The 18,385-nt window shown below is 40.5% G+C and overlaps 1 protein-coding gene across 6 annotated transcripts in view; it reads left to right on the top strand.

Moving 5' to 3' along the window:
• DPF3 (double PHD fingers 3) overlaps window positions 1-18,385 on the top strand; it is a 354,464-nt gene that overhangs the window by 290,477 nt on the left and 45,602 nt on the right. For 2 of the 6 annotated variants that reach the window (XM_040333671.1, XM_040333672.1), the window contains 2 exons: window positions 3,909-4,034; window positions 7,967-8,683. In XM_040333671.1, coding sequence (XP_040189605.1) covers window positions 3,909-4,034; window positions 7,967-8,142 — 302 coding nt within the window. In that variant the 3' untranslated portion in view covers window positions 8,143-8,683. Of the gene's footprint in view, window positions 1-3,908; window positions 4,035-7,966; window positions 8,684-8,800; window positions 9,542-18,385 lie in introns of those variants that run through there. The other 4 variants (XM_040333669.1, XM_040333670.1, XM_040333675.1 and 1 more) reach the window with 3 other exon arrangements.

Raw genomic sequence — 18,385 nt, 5'->3', positions numbered from 1 at the left:
TATATAATGTTTGTGGGTTTTAAGCAATTTTCTAGCAAAAAAAACTGTTTTAGTCTTGTAAACACCAAATCTGAAAAACACCCAAAGTAGAGAAGTGGTTAAAACAGTTTATTGTTATAAAGTATTTATTCTTACTCTGCATTCGAAAGGCTTTTTTTTATTTTGAACATGTGACCAGCAGTAGAGGACTAGAAGCTCCTCCTGCTTCTATTTTCCTGCAGACAGGCTGGGAAATAGATAGGCCACGTGACAGCTGTAGATCAATACAGGGCATTTTCACCCCCTTCATGTCCAGGCCAATTTTCAGTGGTGTAACATTTTGAATGACAATTGTGCGGTCATGCTATGCTGTACCCGTATGACATTTTTATCTTTTTCCCCCACAAATAGAGCTTTATTTTGGTGGTATTTGATCACCTCTGCAGTTTTTATTTTTTGCGATATAAACAAAAAAAGAGCATCAATTTTGAAAAAAAAATAGTTTCCTCAGTTTAGGCCGATATGTAATCTTCTACATATTCTTGGTAAAAAAAAATTTGCCGGACAGATCGGACACTTTTGACACCATTTTGGGACCAGTGGGGTTTTTACAGTGATCAGTGCTATAAATAGGCACCGATTACTGTATAAATGTCACTGGCAAAGAAGGAGTTAACACTAGGGGGTGATCAAGGGGTTATGGGAGTGATTCTAACTGTAGTGGGAGGGGACCAACTTGGGAAGGAGACCGATCAGTGTTCCTATATACTAGGAATACACGATCTGTCTCTCCTCTCCCCTGACAGGAAGTGCTCTGTGACGAGCAATCATGGGTGCCCGGCGGCCATCGGGCACGCGTATCGACTCTGGAGTGACTCAGCCGACGCGTGCGCGCCCCCTATACATGTCCATATGACGCCCACCCAGGATGGGAGGTCCCACCTGTGGATGTCATATGACTATGGGCGGGTAGAGAAGTGGTTAATTAAAATAATTACAGTGCCATTACAGAAATAGAAGAGACAAAGTGAACTAACCATATGAAAGTAAAGCCTTTTCTGGCACTTTTTGTTTACAGTTTAAATCTGTATTTTTTTCTTTACTTATAGCCCCAAAACATTTTATATTTTTTTTAGCAGAGACCCTAGGGAATAAAATGACAATCATTGCAATTTTTTTTATGTCGCATGGTATTTGCGCAGCAGTTTTTCGAACGCTTTTTTGGGGAACAAATACACTTTAATGAATCAAAGAAAAACAAAAAAACACAATATATTCCCAATTTTTTTGTAAAATATGAAAGATGATGTTATGCAGAGTTAATCAATTCTTAATATGTTGTGCTTTAAAATTGCACACACTCCTGAAATGTCAACAAAATACGGGTTTACCTGTTTAGAGTTAGAGGTCTAGCGCTAGAATTATTGCTTTTGATCTAACGTTCATGGTGATACCCCACATGTGGCTTAGACCAGAATGAACATCCTGACGTCGCTCCAAGGCCATTGATGAGGACATACAGATTCAGGCTAGAGCTATGCACACAGTTTTTATTAGCTCTCCCATTTTTAGCACACCACCCTAAATTAAGAGTGGCTATTTGCTAAACGTGGAATAAATAGCTACCTGTGATGTAAGCTACACAAGTAACACAAAGAAGTAAATCGATTGCATACAATACAAATATTGTGTGATCACGCAAAAATAAATCACTATTCGGTATCCTTCACATGGCCGTTAAGATGCATCCACTGGATTCTTGCGACTGGAATGATCGGGGCATGCAAATAGTACTGCTCAGTGTAAATGAGTAAGAGTGTCCGCTGCAGTTCACATGGAGCCAACTGACCATAAGGCAGTTAATCGTGGTTAGGGGTTGATGTCCGAGCCTAGACACAGACAACTGTCATTAGTTTATATAGGCTGCGCGGCTGCTGCCATTTGCATGCCTCAGTCATTCCAACCTGCAAGAATCCACCGATTCTTGCAGTTGGAATCCAGTGGGTTTATCTAAATGGCCATAGGTAGGAAGCCTTAAAAGCTATTTGTGGCTTACAACATAGGGAGCCATCTTTCCTTCCAGTTAAGAGATTCTCTGCTACCACTTAGGCGGCGTACACACCATCGGTCAAAACCAATGAAAACGGACTGAAGGACCGTTTCATCGGTCCAAACCGATCGTGTGTGGGCCCCATCAGTCAGTTATCCTTCGGTCAAAAAAAAGAGAACTTGCTTTAAAATTGAACCGATGGACGCCTAACCGATAGGTCAAAACCGATCGTTCGTATGCAAAAGCATCGGTTAAAAATCCACGCATGCTCTGAATCAAGTCGACGCATGCTTGGAAGCATTGAACTTCGTTTTTTTCAGCACGTCGTTGTGTTTTACGTCACCGCATTCTGACACGATCGGTTCATTAACCGATGGTGTGTAGGCACATCAGACAGCTTCATCGGTTAACCGATGACAACGGTCCTTCGGACTGTTCTCATCGGATGGACTGATCGTGTGTACGCGGCCTAAGTGACTGATCTCTACTGTTGTTTAAAGTCTAGTGTAGTTTTAGCCACAAAAAAAATAAGTAATATTTCAAAGCCAATATTTTTGTATTTTTAGTTTGGAAATTGTATACAGTAATTATTTATTATAATATAACCTACTTATTAGCATGGAAAGCTCAATCAATTAGAACCAAATTATAATTGTTAGACATGGTTTCAAGTTATGAACTAACAATTTGAACAGTCATCTATGAAAAGATTTCATACCTAGGACCAAATGTATAAAAACATTGCTACAATTATAAAAAATAAAAATAAAAGTAGTTAAAGTGGAGTTCCACCCAGAAGTGGAACTTATGCTTATCTGATTCCCCCCCCCCTCGCATTTAGCACTTTTTGGGGGAAACGGGTACCCGTTTTTGACAGGTACCCTGTCCCCACTTCCATTGGACCTTGCCGTGGCGAGGTACGTCACAAGTTTGGTCCCCTTCTTCCCCCTCCCTTGCTGCCGGGCCAGTAAAAGAGCACAGCACACTTCGCGTATGCGCAGTAAATACCTGGCTGTGAAGCTGCAAGGCTTCACTGCGGGGTTCCCTTACCGACAATGGCAGCGGCAGTACCTGACAGACAATGTTTTTTTTTGGTTGGGGTGCCAACATCGCTGGATTCAAGGACAGGTAAGTGTTCTGATATTTAAAGTCAGTAGCTACAGTATGTGTAGCTGCCGACTTCATTTTTGGAGGGGGAGTCGGAACACTGCTTTAAAAACAGGCTATGAAAGTTACACCAGTATTTTACACCACAAAATCTGCTTCAAAATATCGCCACCATGGTTTGTCATGGAGCTCTTTGAAGAAAAGGCTATCTGCCAGGTTCATTTGGGATACAGGATCATGACTGGGTTCCTGTTGTATCCATACAAATGCACTTTTCTTAAATATGAAAGACAGAGCAGGTTTTTGTGTCTTTTATGTCTGTCTGTGAGTGCACAGAAAAGACTATTTTACAAATGAACTTAAAAAGAGGAGCTCAAGGGCTTTGTCAGAAAAAATGAAAAGTCAGCAGCTACAAATACTGTAGCTGCTGACTTTTAATATTAGGACACACACCTGTCCACGATTTCAGCGGCGTCTTCAACCAAGCTGATTTTTCAATTGGCTCGGGTGAAGATTTTTTTCTCCAAGTTAGGTTAGTGATTGTGTATAAACATTTACCTATACATATCAAGTGTACCTGTAGATACAGTGTTTCATGTGGGAGCAATAAAAAAAGCGTGTCAGTGCATGTTTTAAATGCATATTACAATGCACGTTGGTATGCATTTCCATTGAATTCAATTGAAAATGCATAGGCAAAGACACAAATATGGAAATATGATTCTAGTCTTAAGGGCAGAGATGGTATTTATCATAAATGTACTTTTTCTAGCTCGGAAAGGATCAGATGGTGCTATACTTTCAAACTACTGTGACTTCTGCCTTGGAGACTCAACCATGAACAAGAAGAGTGGACAACCTGAAGAGCTTGTATCCTGTGCAGACTGTGGACGCTCTGGTAGGTCATTCCTCTTTCTGCTCCGAGTCTCTTCCAAGATTTGCAATGCATGGAATTGTGCCTGCACTTGAAGACAAGTGAATGCATTAAATGTTCAAAAGAACTCAAAAGATGTTTGGCTAGGCTGCTTTAAGTCTTTATAGAGATGCAAAGCAAATATTACAGATACCTGCAAACCTAGGGTTCCCAGAGGACCAAAGCTAAAATAGATTTTTTTTCCCCATGTTAGGTTAGTGTTTATATTGAATCTAATTAGCAACGTCCAATAATATGGACCAAAAACTACAGAGAAAAAATACACAAGGGAGGCTCTTTTTCCAAACAAAAAAAATAATCCTTTCTAACCTTTTTATGTACATGTCCGTACAGAGCCCGGTGTTAACTGACATTTGCATGCACTTATTTACCAACTCTCCCCCACCAAAAAAATATGTAAAATAATTTTGCAATGTACGAGGCGTGACAATTTTAATCCCTAGAATTAACTGTAAAATAAAAAATGTTGCTTATTTATACACTACTGGTCGTTCTCACCTTCAGAATAGTTCCTTCATGAAGCAATGCACTTTTCTAGATGGCACTGCCAGAAACAATCCTGGAATTCATTTTCCAGAAAGCTACACAGTATCATTGTCGCAGCATACTGAATGTCCGGAATGTCATCAAATCTGCGTACTTTTAACCATGGACAAATCACTGTAGGTAAACATCGATAAGATCACTAGGGGACAACAGAGCTGATGCATGTGCCCGGTGGCCGCGATGTTCGTCATGCACCCGCGATCGCTTCTGGGAGACACAGAACGTAGGTCTGTTAATGTAAACAGACAGATCTCCGTTCTGTGAGAGCCGGTTCACACAGGGGCAACACGACTTCCAGCACGACTTTGGGAGACAACTTGGACACGACTTGAGTATGAATTATCAGGCAACTTACAAGGCAACTTCAAGTCGCCTCCAGGACAGGAGGCTTTCCAGTGGCCAGTCAAACAACAATCAGCTCTGTGGGAGGGAGGGGTTTGCCTGAGAAATGTATGTTATCTTCCTGTATTGTTGCTTCAGTTAAGACAGTGATCAGACTTCTGAGGCAACTTCCATTGAAATCAATGGCTACAAGTTGCCTAGAAGTCGGATTGAAGTAGTACAGGAACCTTTTCTGAAGTCGGAGCGACCTTAGTAGTGTGTATTAAGACGGCTCCATTCACTTCCATTGATTTTCTCAACCACACGACTTGGGGCAACTTCAAGTCAGATCACAGGTCGCCCCTGTGTGAACCGGCTCTCAGGGGTGAGGCGATACATCTATTGTTCATACCAAGTATAAACAGCGATCGGTCTCCTTTAGGCAGTCCCATCCCCCCACAGTTTGAATCACTCCCTAGGACACATGTTTAACCCCTTGATCGCCCCCTAGTGTTAATTAATTCCCTGCCAGTGACATTTATACAGTAATCAGTGGCTATTTTTAGCTCTGATCGCTGTATAAATGTCAATGGTCACAAAAAAAGTGTCAAAAGTGTCCATTGCAATGTCGCAGTCACAATAAAAAAATGGCATTACTAGTAAAAAAAATAATAATAGAAATGCCATAAATATATCCCCTATTTTGTAGACGCTATAGCTTTTGTGCGAACCAAATATGTGTAGAAGAATACATATCGGCCATATCGAGGAAGAAATGTATTTATTTTTTGGGGGGATATTTATTATAGCAAAAAGTAAAAAAATATATATTTTCTTTCAAAATTGTTGCTTTTTTTGGGGGGTTTATAGCGCAAAAAATAGAAATAAAATACCAGGTGATCAAATACCACCAAAAGAAAGCTCTATTTGTGGGGGGAAAAACGGGCATCAATTTTGTTTGGGTACAACCTCACACGGCTGCACAATTGGCAGTTAAAGCGACGCAGTGCCGTATCGCAAAAAATGGTCTGGTCAGGAAGGGGGAAAATCCTTCCGGGGCTGAAGTGGTTAAGGCATATTTTTTTTTATTCTGGAAGCAGCCAGAAGCAGGCTGCCAAGTCAAGAGAAGACGGTGGTGGTTCAAGTTCCAGAAATAATTTCTGGGCCAGCAACTTGCAAACACTTAACTCATCACGTGCAGAAGCATTGTTGTGGTGGAGAATACAATTATCAGGCCAGAGTTCCGGTCTTTTCCTTCAAACCTATTTCCATAAAATGTTCTGAATTTCCAAGTAACAATGCTGCTTGATAGTTGTACCATGTTCTATGAACTCTGTCCAAATGTGCATCTTTGGCTGCCCACTTCTTGCATTATTGTGGACATTTTCCCGCCCTTAAACGCTTATACTATTAAAAAAACACTTTATTTCGTCATGGAATGTTCACCATAAGCTAAAATTTCCCTCGCACTTGCAAAGCTTCCTCCAAAATTTGATGTTAATCCGCTGCTCTAGATTCCTATAACTCATTATCCACCAACAGGACAATGCACACATGTTATTTCTTCTACTACTCTGTAAAATCTGGCTCTGCCCAGTGCAAGTTAGAACTTGCTGAAATATGCATGGCTGTGACACTCAGCACCATAGTGCTACATTGTGGGCATTCTGGAAATTAAATCACCACACCTCATGTGTGTTCCATTTAATAATGAATTGCCAAGATGTTAATTAAAGCAAATCATATGATAATTTAGGTATCATTTGCTACATCTATTTTGGCAACATCTTTTTGTACGTTTACACAAAACATTTTTACAATCTAATCATAAAATCCCCTCAAATGACCAACTGTAAACATCTGAACCTATATCCCTGACATTATAATAAAATATCCCTGGCTATGCACAACACAAGTTTATTATTTTCAGTCCTACTGTAATCCTATTATAGTGGTTAAATACGGTAGTTACTCTGCAGTATAAATTATGAATTAATAAAAAAATACAGCCATCTGCAATGTGCAGTCAGCTTTATGTGCACAGATGATCACACACGTTAAATATTTGGGCCATTTTTTATCTTTATGTCTATTACCATTGTGAAAAACTAATATCCAAGTAGAATATGGTAATGCAGAATACATGTGTAAATAGTTATCGAGTCTGACAAGGGGAAGGCCCAGTGTAATTCATTATGAAAGAGGGATAATGATCTAGAACGCATTCCTTTCTTCCATACCCCTAAATGCCAGTTTATAGCAATAGATTATTTACACATTCCAAAATTAAGATGGAAAACCTTGTTCTGTGATGTATGAATTAAAACCATCGGTTCAGAAAAGTGGGTGAGATTTTTGACCAAAATAGAGGCAAATTGTGCAAAAACTGTGGAATCCACATAACCTTATTTCACTGGGAAAGGTTTTTTGTTTTGGTAAAATCGCTCTAGAGAAATTGAACTGGAGTGAATGCAACCAATAGAGCTTGCCAAGAGTTGGCACACAGTTTATACTAATGCAAATGCTACAATATATAGAAATGTCTGAGTTTGACATTTTTGCAATATCATAGTACTACTTGTACAGCGGCCATGCATCTTTAAGTAACAATTTTCAACAAGAATATTGCTGTACGTATGCCTCTAAGCTTTGGTGTGTTTGGTTACCATTTGCGGTTAAGCTGATGCAAATACATAGGCTTGATAGTGCCTTTTGTTAGAAATGTTTGCTTATAGTTAAGGAAAAACTTAAATGTTGGTAAATCCAATGGTAACTTAATCGTCCATGAGCAGTTTACAAACAACCCAATACCTAAAGTAGTGTGCTTGGCGTCCTTTCAAAGTAAATTTAATTGAATAACCCTTTTGCTGCCAATCTGTATAGATGGTTGATTCACTTTAACCTTTGAATATGAATGCTTTTTTTTTGCATTTGATTTTGTCTTGGTGTGGCTGTGCTAGTTGATATGCATTGATCTTTGAATGTATGTTACTTAACCTTTGTGCTGATATATTCATCATACATGTCAGCTCATTTGGGAAGAGAAGGCAGGAAGGAGGAGATGAACAACGCAGAGGACTTATTCGGTTCCACTTCAGAAAGCGACACTTCTACTTTTCATGGCTTTGACGAGGATGACTGGGAGAAGCCTTCCTCTGTCCAAGCCAAAAACTCCCCTACTGCTGAGGACCGGGGAGACTGCTAAAGAAAGTTATCTGGATCAAGCCATCTCCTTCCAACCCTGTTAATTTTTGTCATTTAATTTTGCCCTACTCCCGGTATTTCTTCTGCATTTACAAAGCACAACTGGATGTTTTAATTTTTTTTCAAGCTTGTTTAAAATGGAAACTGTGGCTTTTAACTTTTTCCCTACTTTGCAATAAGAAGAATTTCCAGTATTAGCAACCCTCAGCTGGCTTAAGGGCCACTTGTGATTTGACAACTGAATTTCCAGAATACTGGTACCTGTGTGTTACAACAAAAAATAGAAGGCAGCAAAACACTGGAAGTCTACTTAAATTCTGTCTGTGACCCCAATTACCTCACTGAGAGAAGACTTGTGATCAATGGTGGTTTCTAAAACTATATTTTGCACCCATTGTGTGGAACCAGCCTCCTGACTTTAAAGAGAACATTGCTGTGTACAAGGAGCAAGTTTCTCCTTACTTACCTCCACCAGATCTTCTGCATAAGGTCAGAAGGTCTTTAGGTAGAGAACAAGAATAAAAGAGAAAATGGGATAAATACCTCAGTCTTGCTTTTCCTTCTTCAATGGTTTATATGCTATTTATTTTTGTGGCTGAAAGGACTCCCTGATGTCTAAAAGGCACCTTTTTGTCTTCTTATTTAATACCACCTACTAGAAGATACCAAAGCAGTACCCGTTAACGGTCCACAGGGCAACGGAAATGAGACCAAACTATCGTCAAACCTGCTAAGCTGAAATCAGGCTGAACTGCAGCAGGATAAGTTAAGGTACGCTACCAGCACGTTTCATTCTCATCATACTGCTCCATTACTTGATGAGCCATTTCAGTTTCATTAAATCTATTTATACATCATGCTCTCAAAGTGGAAAAAAAAATAAGGGATTAAAACTCATTCATGTTAATGACTTTTAAGACTGTCTGCAGATAAACTATAAAGCTGCTCATTACACATAAGTATGTTTTCTTCTGGATTATGTTTCTATTCTCCTTTCACCCCAATACATATTGGAATCTACAGAACAGGTTAATCAGATATAGAAAGAGATCATTATTGTATCCCCACTAACTGATTATATAAGAGTTGAATCTCCTCCTTCAGAACCACTGTTGACTCTTTCTGCTAAGAAGTTACAGGTTTAACCGTGACAGTTAGTTTTCCCCAATCTAGTTCACAGTGAGATCATATTTATCAAAGTGCAAGAAATAAGTATAGTCTAGTTTGCATTATAGTAACCAATGTTTTGAATCAACGTGGTTGCGACATGCCTAAAATGTGGTTGCTACATGCCTAAAATGTAGCGCTCTCTAGTGCACAAGCACTAGAGAGCGCTACATTTTAGGCATGCTGATAAATGGAGCAAATTGTGTCTATTGCTAAATGTGAGATATGAAAAACCCTTATTTTTAAAACAGAGCTAAAAATAATATATAGGTTTTACTGGTTCCTCGTAATACCTTACCCACAGTCAAAATAAGTACAGTAGCCTTCGTCATGCCATAATACTTTTACTGTGAAATGTCTGTGTTTATTCATGAATAATAAACAGATTTAGACTACTGTATTGAAATGTCGTTTTTGACCCTTGAAACATGAACAAGGTCAACCATTACATAAATTATAGAAATTTACATTCTGGAAAAATGTTGCATGTTAGAATTAACCACTTTCCACCTGCCTACATAGTTTTACTGTGAGCGGGTGGCAGCTACAGGCCAGGAGACATACCTGTACATCACGCTGCACATGTGCACTGACACAACCCCTGGGGTGTGCGCAGTGCGCCACTCCCACGACCACTGTGTGAACCGGACACAGCAGATTGCAGCTCCCAGCACGCTTTAAGTGGCTGGGGTGTCACATGATCGCTATGCTATCAAATGATCAGCATGTAAGCTGTGGGCCAATCTCAGCATCACAATATTAATCACAGCCGTTATGAATGTAACCCATTAATGACAGATCAAAACATTGCTGTGATTATTACTGTAACAGCAAATAGTAAAAAAATATAAAAAAATCCCTGATCGCCTGCCCCCCTCCCCCCAGAGTAGTAATAGTAACTGCACTGATAAAAGTATGTAAAAATAAAAAATAAATTTAACATGTGTTCACCAGTTAACTATGATCACTGCTTCTCCAGTCATATGATGATGCTGAACTGCACTGGTGACAGTATGTTAAAAAAATCTTAATTTTCCAAAAAATTGTGACAATAAATTACAACTTCAAAAACTTGCCTTGCCTCTTACTAAATAGCTGTCTACTTTCCAAGAGGGGTAATTTGGGGGTTATTTGTATTGTCCTCGCATATAGGCCATCAGAATTGATCAAGTTTCAAATTTATGTATATATATATATATATATATATATATATATATATATATATATATATACACACACACATATACATACACCCACACACACCATTATACCAGACATTATAGCTTTCACAAAAACAAATACACACTGATTGGGATGTTTTTTTTTTTTTACCAAAGACATGTAGCAGAATACAGTTTGGCCTAAATTTATAAAGAAATTCGATTTTTTTTTGGATGTTTTATAACAGATTAGATTTTTTTTTTGCTATATAAACAAAAATGAAAGTATGGGTCTATAGTAGCCTGGATCTATTAAGCCTATGCCTCGTCCAGGTCTGCATTGGTAAAAATGTACCTATACAGGCATTAAATATATGAAATTCTGTGAGAGGAGCAAGCGGACTTGTCTTGGCTTCTAATCTAATAAATCAATGGCCCTATAGAAGACATTTGATCTTGCATGTTATATGCATGGAAAATCATTGCAGCATACCTTCTATAGCACAGCATTTCTCAATCATATCACCCTTTAAAAGTATGCAAACTTTTGGAGGCATCCCTGTCTAAAATTTTAAAAACATAAGTTACTTATGAATGGAAAACCTGAGCCCAAGACAACCCCTTGATGAAATTTAATTCACATTAGGAGGTCCCTCCATCACATCAGAGCCCCTTTTACAACAGAGGCCCACCATCAAGTCAGAAGTCCCGCATTCAAGCCAGGGTCTCCCCATCACAGCAACTGGCCCTCACCCCACTGGCCAATCACAAAGACCAGCAATCACATAGTTTGCTCTTCACATCAGAAACTTACTGTGGGCTCCAGCAGCAGAAAAATTGAGTAAAAGAAATCTAACATTTTAGGTTGTCCCCAGAACAGTAATAATGGGGGGATTTTCCAGCAGGAACACTAGTCCTGGTGACCCCAAATAGATCAATTCAATTTGCAGGGATTTCCTCTCATGCCCTATGTTGGCTATGGGACAGGAAGTGAAGGTAAATCTCAATGCCACAAAAAAAAAAAAAAAAAAAAAAAGGGGTTTATAACCTACTTTATCCAAAACGAAAAAAAAAAAATTGTCTATAGTTCTATTTTAATGTGATTGTAAAAGTAATTTTAGAAATTTGTGGCAGCGCACATCTGTGACACTTATAAATAGGACAATTTTTTTTTTTATCCAGAGGTTCAGGAAAATATCTAAGTACATAATTGAAATACATATAGGTTTTAGTTTTTCTTGCCAATGGAGTTTTAATTCCATATAGCCAGTTTACACACACATACTACAATATTGGCATGTATGTCTTGATTTAGAAATCATATTTCACTTCCGATTGTAACATTGGCAGGTAGGTGATCCAGGAAGCAGTAAATCAAAACTGACCTAATGCAGCAGAATGATATTCATGGCTGTGAATAGGCTAATAATGTAAATCACAAGTTTGGAAGTACAGATTTACAAATTCTTTGATAGGTAAAGCAGTAAACCTATATGAACTATGATATTTCCTTATCTTTCCACATTACCAATTCAACTTTCCCACTGGAATACTACTACTTGGACCAGAGCAATCATTACATTTTAGCTACAGGCAGTCCCCAGGTTACAAACAAGAGGTTCTGTAGGTTTGTTCTTAAGTTTAATTTGTATGCAAGTTGGAACAGGTACATTGTTTAAGTGTAACACCAGCCCAAAACAATATTTTTAAGTTTATTAGATGGCATAGGGAAGGGTTAACACCCCTGTAACATTTTGCGGTCTGTGCCCCTGCTCAAGAGATTTCACCTCACTTTCTGTCCCTGTGACAATTGGATTTTGAAAATTTTGGATTGTTGTGGAAACAAGGATTGACAATAAATCTTCAGTGGAGACACCTTTTTCCCATGATTGCTTTTACAAGAGTGAATTTCCCTTACTAGGGGTAGATTTCCTCTCACTTCTTGTTGCCTCCCTCCGTTTGTAAGTTTGAGTCGTATGCAATGTAACTCTGGGACTGCCTGTACAGGACATTACAGTGCATGTGTGTTCTGGAGGCACATTGGAGTGCCATTTACCACCAACACATGTAACATGCATTAACACAAAACAGTTTGTGTGAATGTGCCCTTGTGGAGAGATTTTACATATATTTTATTGTCGGCCACACAGAAATAAGAGAAATTTTCACAGGGGCTGCATTCAGAAAGACCCCACAATTAAGCCACGTACACACCAACAGAATGTCAGGAGACCTTTGCTGGTTCAAATTATCCGACATTCTGCCCATGTGTACTGTATGTCGGTCTGTCGGATGTTCATGCTGGAAAACCAGCAGCCGACTGACTCCTGATCAGCGTTCTCAGCCAATAGCAGAGAGCGCTGATCGGAGGGTTCTGGCAGGGGGGCATCCCCCTGTCAGAACACAACATCTCAGCGGCTGAGATTACTGAACTAACCTTGCATGGTTAGTACAGCGGCTTCAACCAGAGCTGACCGTTTTTTTTTGTGCAACCCGCGGGATTGCACAAACAAAAACTAGTGTGTGCCTGGCTTTAGAGATTGCTGAATTGAGAGTTTCAATTGAATAAATCCAATTATCTGCCAGTTTTATCTAACTTAATCTATTTGTTTTTAAACTCATTAGTTGAATACAAACAATATTATCCCCCCCCCCACCACCTGATTCAGCAATAGATGAAAGCATTAGAAAATCAAAAATTTGTCTGTATTCTGTATTCTCTGAAAAAAAAAAAAAGATCTCTTCTAAATTTTGAAAGAAGAAGAGATATAGCGCAGGACAGGACAATGGAAGATTAATGCTATTATTAGAACAGTTATATAAAAATTCATGAACAAAGGTTAGAATATTTAAAATGAGGTTGACCAAGAAAAAAAAAAAAACAGTTTTTATCATGCTATTCAAAAGGTGCAGAAGATCACAGAGCCTCTCAAAAGCTGGCTGGTGTTTTGAGAGGGGGTCCCCAAGAATTTGAGGGCATCAGTCATGATTACCTCATGAAATAGAAGAGCAGTGCTCCACTTTCTTAGGAATGTCAATAGTTTTTGCCATGAGAGTTTTTTTTTTAAAGGGCTCACCCCTTTATACTCGCATTACCCATGCTCCCTCGCTCATCCTTCCTCCATTGCAACTGGTGACACTTTTGGGCTTTTTATGAGCATGTGACCTACAGTGGGGCAAACACATATTTAATACACTGCCGATTTTGAAGGTTTTCCTACTTACAAAGCATGTAGAGGTCTGTCATGTTTATCATAGGTACTCTTCAACTGTGAGAGACGGAATCTAAAACAAAAATGCAGAAAATTACATTGTATGATTTTTAAGTAATTACTTTACATTTTATTGCATGACATAAGTATTTGATACATCAGAAAAGCAGAACTTAATATTTGGTACAGAAACCTTTGTTTGCAATTACAGAGATCATATGCTTCCTGTAGTTCTTGACCAGGTTTGCACACACTGCAGCAGGGATTTTTGCCCACTCCTCCATACAGAGCTTCTCCAGATCCTTCAGGTTTGGGTGCCGTCGCTGAGCAAGACGGACTTTCAAGTGAAAGTGTGCTGCAAGTTAACAGGCTTACAATTCAACACTGTCACAAATCTGTGTCAAGTTATCCTTGCTATCTGGGAGTATTATTGAAATGGAAAGTAAAAGAAAATTCCAATTTTTGGGTTGACACAGAACACTAAGAGGAGAAATCTTCCAATGGGAACACCAATTCTGGCAACACACCAGGATTCCCTTTCTTTAGAGGAATTTTCCCTCACTTCCTGCTTTGGCTATAAAGACAGGAAGTGAAGGGAATTGTCCCCAACAGAAATGGCAAAAAAACTGTCAGGAGTTATAACCCTCCCTAACTCTATCCAAAATTAACAAAAAAAGGTTTTACACTTTAGGCTGCATAAATACTGCTGCAGCTGATAACGATACTTGATGCAACACCTACAGCCCATAAAGAGGTATCAAAATGAGAAGAGCCCCCTCAAGGTACACAAACAACCACTTTCTGCTACCCAGATGCAAATATATATATATATATATATATATATAAGGAATCTACCACTATATTTAGCTCTATAGGGCCAGTTAACACATTTGTGTTTTGGTGCATTTTGCATAATGTGTTTTACATTCAATATAATGGAAATAGATCAAAAATCATGTCATTGTGCCTAGGCATGCAATGCCATCCGTTATGTTACATGAAGAAGGGTTGATGCACTTCAAGTGATTATAATGGGAAATGTATAAGGTAAAGATCACATCTTGTTTTTCAGAACATAAATTTATTCCGTGTAGCCTATTTTTAAAGGTATAAATGAATGATATGCTCCTTTAGAAGAAACTATCAATGTTGTCTATTTATATAGTTGCTCTAGGAACTTTCTTACTAATTGCTCCTTTTTTTTTTTTTTTTTTTAACAAAAGTGAAAAGTATCCAAAGAAATCAGCTTCACAGATATCAGCAATTTATTAAAGTGGATATAAACCCGATTCATGAAATTTGAGCTGGGCACATATATCTGTAGTGTTTACTTGCCTATGTGGAGAGGAGAGTGTCCCTTTCCTCCAATCAGTTCTCACACAGTGTATGCCAAGAATCAAAACCCAGTGGTGGAACAGGAAGAGAAAATTCTAACTCAATTCTTTAACCCCCCTCCAGCCTGCAACCTGTACATATCTCCCTCTCTTCTGCCCACTCAATATTACTCCACTTATCACCTCCTACTCATTCTAAGCCCACACAGTATAACCTCTCCAATATGCCCTCCTATAAATCCCACTCCCGCCTTACCACCCTCACCCTACGAGTAAGCATCACATGATGTGAAACATGTCAGCCACCCTTTTCCTGTTGTTCACTTTATTTTGACTGCATCGCTTTGGTTGTTTTTTGGATTTAATTTGTACAATAAAGACATCGTTTTAAGGAGTGCGGCAGTCCAGGATCTTCTTCTATCCAATGCACCCTCACCCTCCTACTACTCCTAATGTCTGGGGACATTGCACCAAACACTGGCCCTCCCACACCCAATTCCCAACGCCAAAATTGTCTCTCTACCTCTTCCAACAGTAGTCATAACTCCCACCTTCTCATCCCAATTCCCCTGATTCCACAAGTCAGCCCACCTCTTTCATGTGCCCTCTGGAATGCCCGCTCAGTCTTTAACAAACTAGCTTCTGTCAATGACCTTTTCCTCTCCAAAACCCTTAATCTATTTGCTATTACCGAAACCTATCTCCAGGAATTTGACAATACCTCTCCAGCTGCCCTGTCCCACAGTGGCCTCCTCTGGACTCACTCCACCAGACCTAGTGGACAAAAAGGAGGTGGTGTCGGACTTCTCCTCTCCTCAAAATGCACCTTCCAGGTTCTTCTCGCACCTCCCTCTCTTTCCCCCTGCTCTTTCGAAATGCACTGCATTTGTCTTTTCTCTCCAGCTTGTCTGAGGGTTGCAGTCATTTATCGGCCTCCTGGTCCGGTGTCACGCTTTCTGGATGACTTCTCTGCATGGCTACCCTATTTTCTCTCCTCTGAAGTGCCTGCCATCATACTAGGTAATTTTAACATTCCAATCAATGTTAAACAACTTCTCAACTACTTAACCTAACACAATGGACACAATCCACCACTCACTCCAACGGCAACACTCTCGACATTGTATTCTCCCATCGCTGCACTCCCTGCAACCTAACACCCCCTTTCCTCTCTCTGAATACAACCTTATCAGTTTCACACTCTCGTCTCCTACTTCCCATGCTGCCAACCCACAAACCACTACCCACAGAAACCTTCGCAACCTCAACCCTTCCTTTCTTTACTCTGCTACTGATGGCCTTCCACGACAAAAAAAAATTGCACCCCTGTCCTGCCCAGACCTAACCACTACCATCTACAGTAACACGGTGTCATCCTCCCTAGACATACTTGCTCCTCTTTCTACACGAAGAACCGGGCCCCATCTGCCACAACCCTGGCAAACAGATGACACCAGAAGTCTCAAGAGACGTAGCCGTGCTCTTGAGCGAGCATGGCGTAAAAAAAACCTTGCCAACTCTTTTCTATCCTTTATTCCTTACTTCACCCTCTACTGCCCTCATCCACCAACTTGCTTACCGCTCAACAGATTGCCAACCCTTTCAAAAGCTAAAGTGACACAATTTGCAAGGAGATATCCAGCATTCAACTTCCTCCCCTACCCAATGCATCAGGTCCAACACCACACTCAATACTCTCCTCCTGCCCAGTTACCACCAATGAAGTTGATAAACTCCTCTCCATGGCCCACCTCTACCTGTCCCCTGGACCCTGTCTCCTCACAACTGCTGCGACCACCTTCCCGCTCTATCCTAAACTCCCTAACCCACATCTTCAACCTCTCCCTCTCCTCCGACGCCTTTCCTTCCCCACATGCACTGGTTATCCACCATACTTAAACCCTCACTAGACCCCACCTGTTTGAATAACTTAAGACCCACCTCCCTGCCCCCATTTAACTCCAAGCTCATCGAATGCCTTGTCCATGACCAAATGAGTCACTTCCTCACAGACAACAACCTTCTCGACCCCCTACAGTCTGGCTTCCACCCACAACATTCTACTGAAACTGCGCTAAAACGCACCAATGACCTACTCACTGCTAAAACCAATGGTCATTACTCCATACTCATACTCTTATACCTTTCTGCTGCCTTTGACACAGTTGACCACCTGCTCCTCCTTAGCAAACTATACTCACTTGGCGTCCGTGATTCTGCTTTATCCTGGTTCTCCTCCTACCTATCTTGGCACACTTTGAGTGTCACAACTCAATCTCCTCCCCTCCTTTTCCTCTTTCTGTTGGGGTACCCCAAGGCTCTGTCCTTGGGCCCCTCCTATTCTCACCAGGGGTCAAGTCCTGGGGAAAAAAGTGTGGGAACTGCCACCCAAGATCCACTCCCCCACCAAAAAAAAATGATATGCTCATATGCATAATTACTAAACCGCATGTTTTTTTTTTTTTTTTGATCCACTGTACCTTAGTAATCCTTTATGTTACTGGCCGCTTCCTCTATATCGATTCATCGGGTAGTGTGCGGGTATTTCGTCACTTTCTCGATGACGCAATGTCTCCTGGGAGCTTTTGTCATTGTTCCCAGGAGACATTCGGAGGTCTGCCACGAGTTATCGCGGGATTTAGAAAGAACTTTAAACAAGTTCCAGACCTCCGCAATGTCTCCTGGGAATAATGACAAAAGCTCCCAGGAGACATTGCGACATCGAGGAAGTGACGGAATACCCACACACTACCCGATGAATCCATATACAGGAAGCGGCCAGTAACGAAGGATTACTAAGGTTCGCCTGCCCCTGACAGTGACTCGAGCTGGGCATCGCCGCTTAGTGAAGGATTGGCTCGGGCAGCTCGGCTGCTCTCAGCTGCTCTAGTCCTGCAAAGGGAACTGCGTTCCTGCTGTGAAAAAGGTGCAGGAACTCTGTTCCCACGCGTTCCCGCAGGACTTGAGCCCTGATTCTCACTCTATACCTCTACCCTGGGCCAGTTGATAACCTCCCATGGCTTCCAATACCACCTCTATGCCGACGACACCCAGATCTATCACTCCACTCCTCAACTCACCCCCTCGATCTCCTCACGGACCTCAAACTTACTGAATGACATAGCGGTATGGATGTCACACCACTTTCTCAAACTCAATCTTTCTAAAACTGAGCTTGTTATATTTCCTCCTTCCTGCCCCCCCCCATTACTTTACCATTAATATTAACACAACCATTGGTCCCTCCACACATGCCAGGGTGCTGGGTGTAATCCTTGACTCTGACCTCTCCTTTAGCCCCCACATCCAATCACTGGCTAAATCCTGCCGTCTTAACCTCTGCAACATCTCCAGATTTCGACCCTTACTGA

The sequence above is a fragment of the Rana temporaria genome, chromosome 13 (genome assembly GCF_905171775.1).
Source record: "Rana temporaria chromosome 13, aRanTem1.1, whole genome shotgun sequence".
Taxonomy (NCBI): Eukaryota; Metazoa; Chordata; class Amphibia; order Anura; family Ranidae; genus Rana; species Rana temporaria.
The sequence above is the reverse complement of the archived record's forward strand: the minus strand, read 5'-3'. Positions and strand labels throughout refer to the sequence as shown.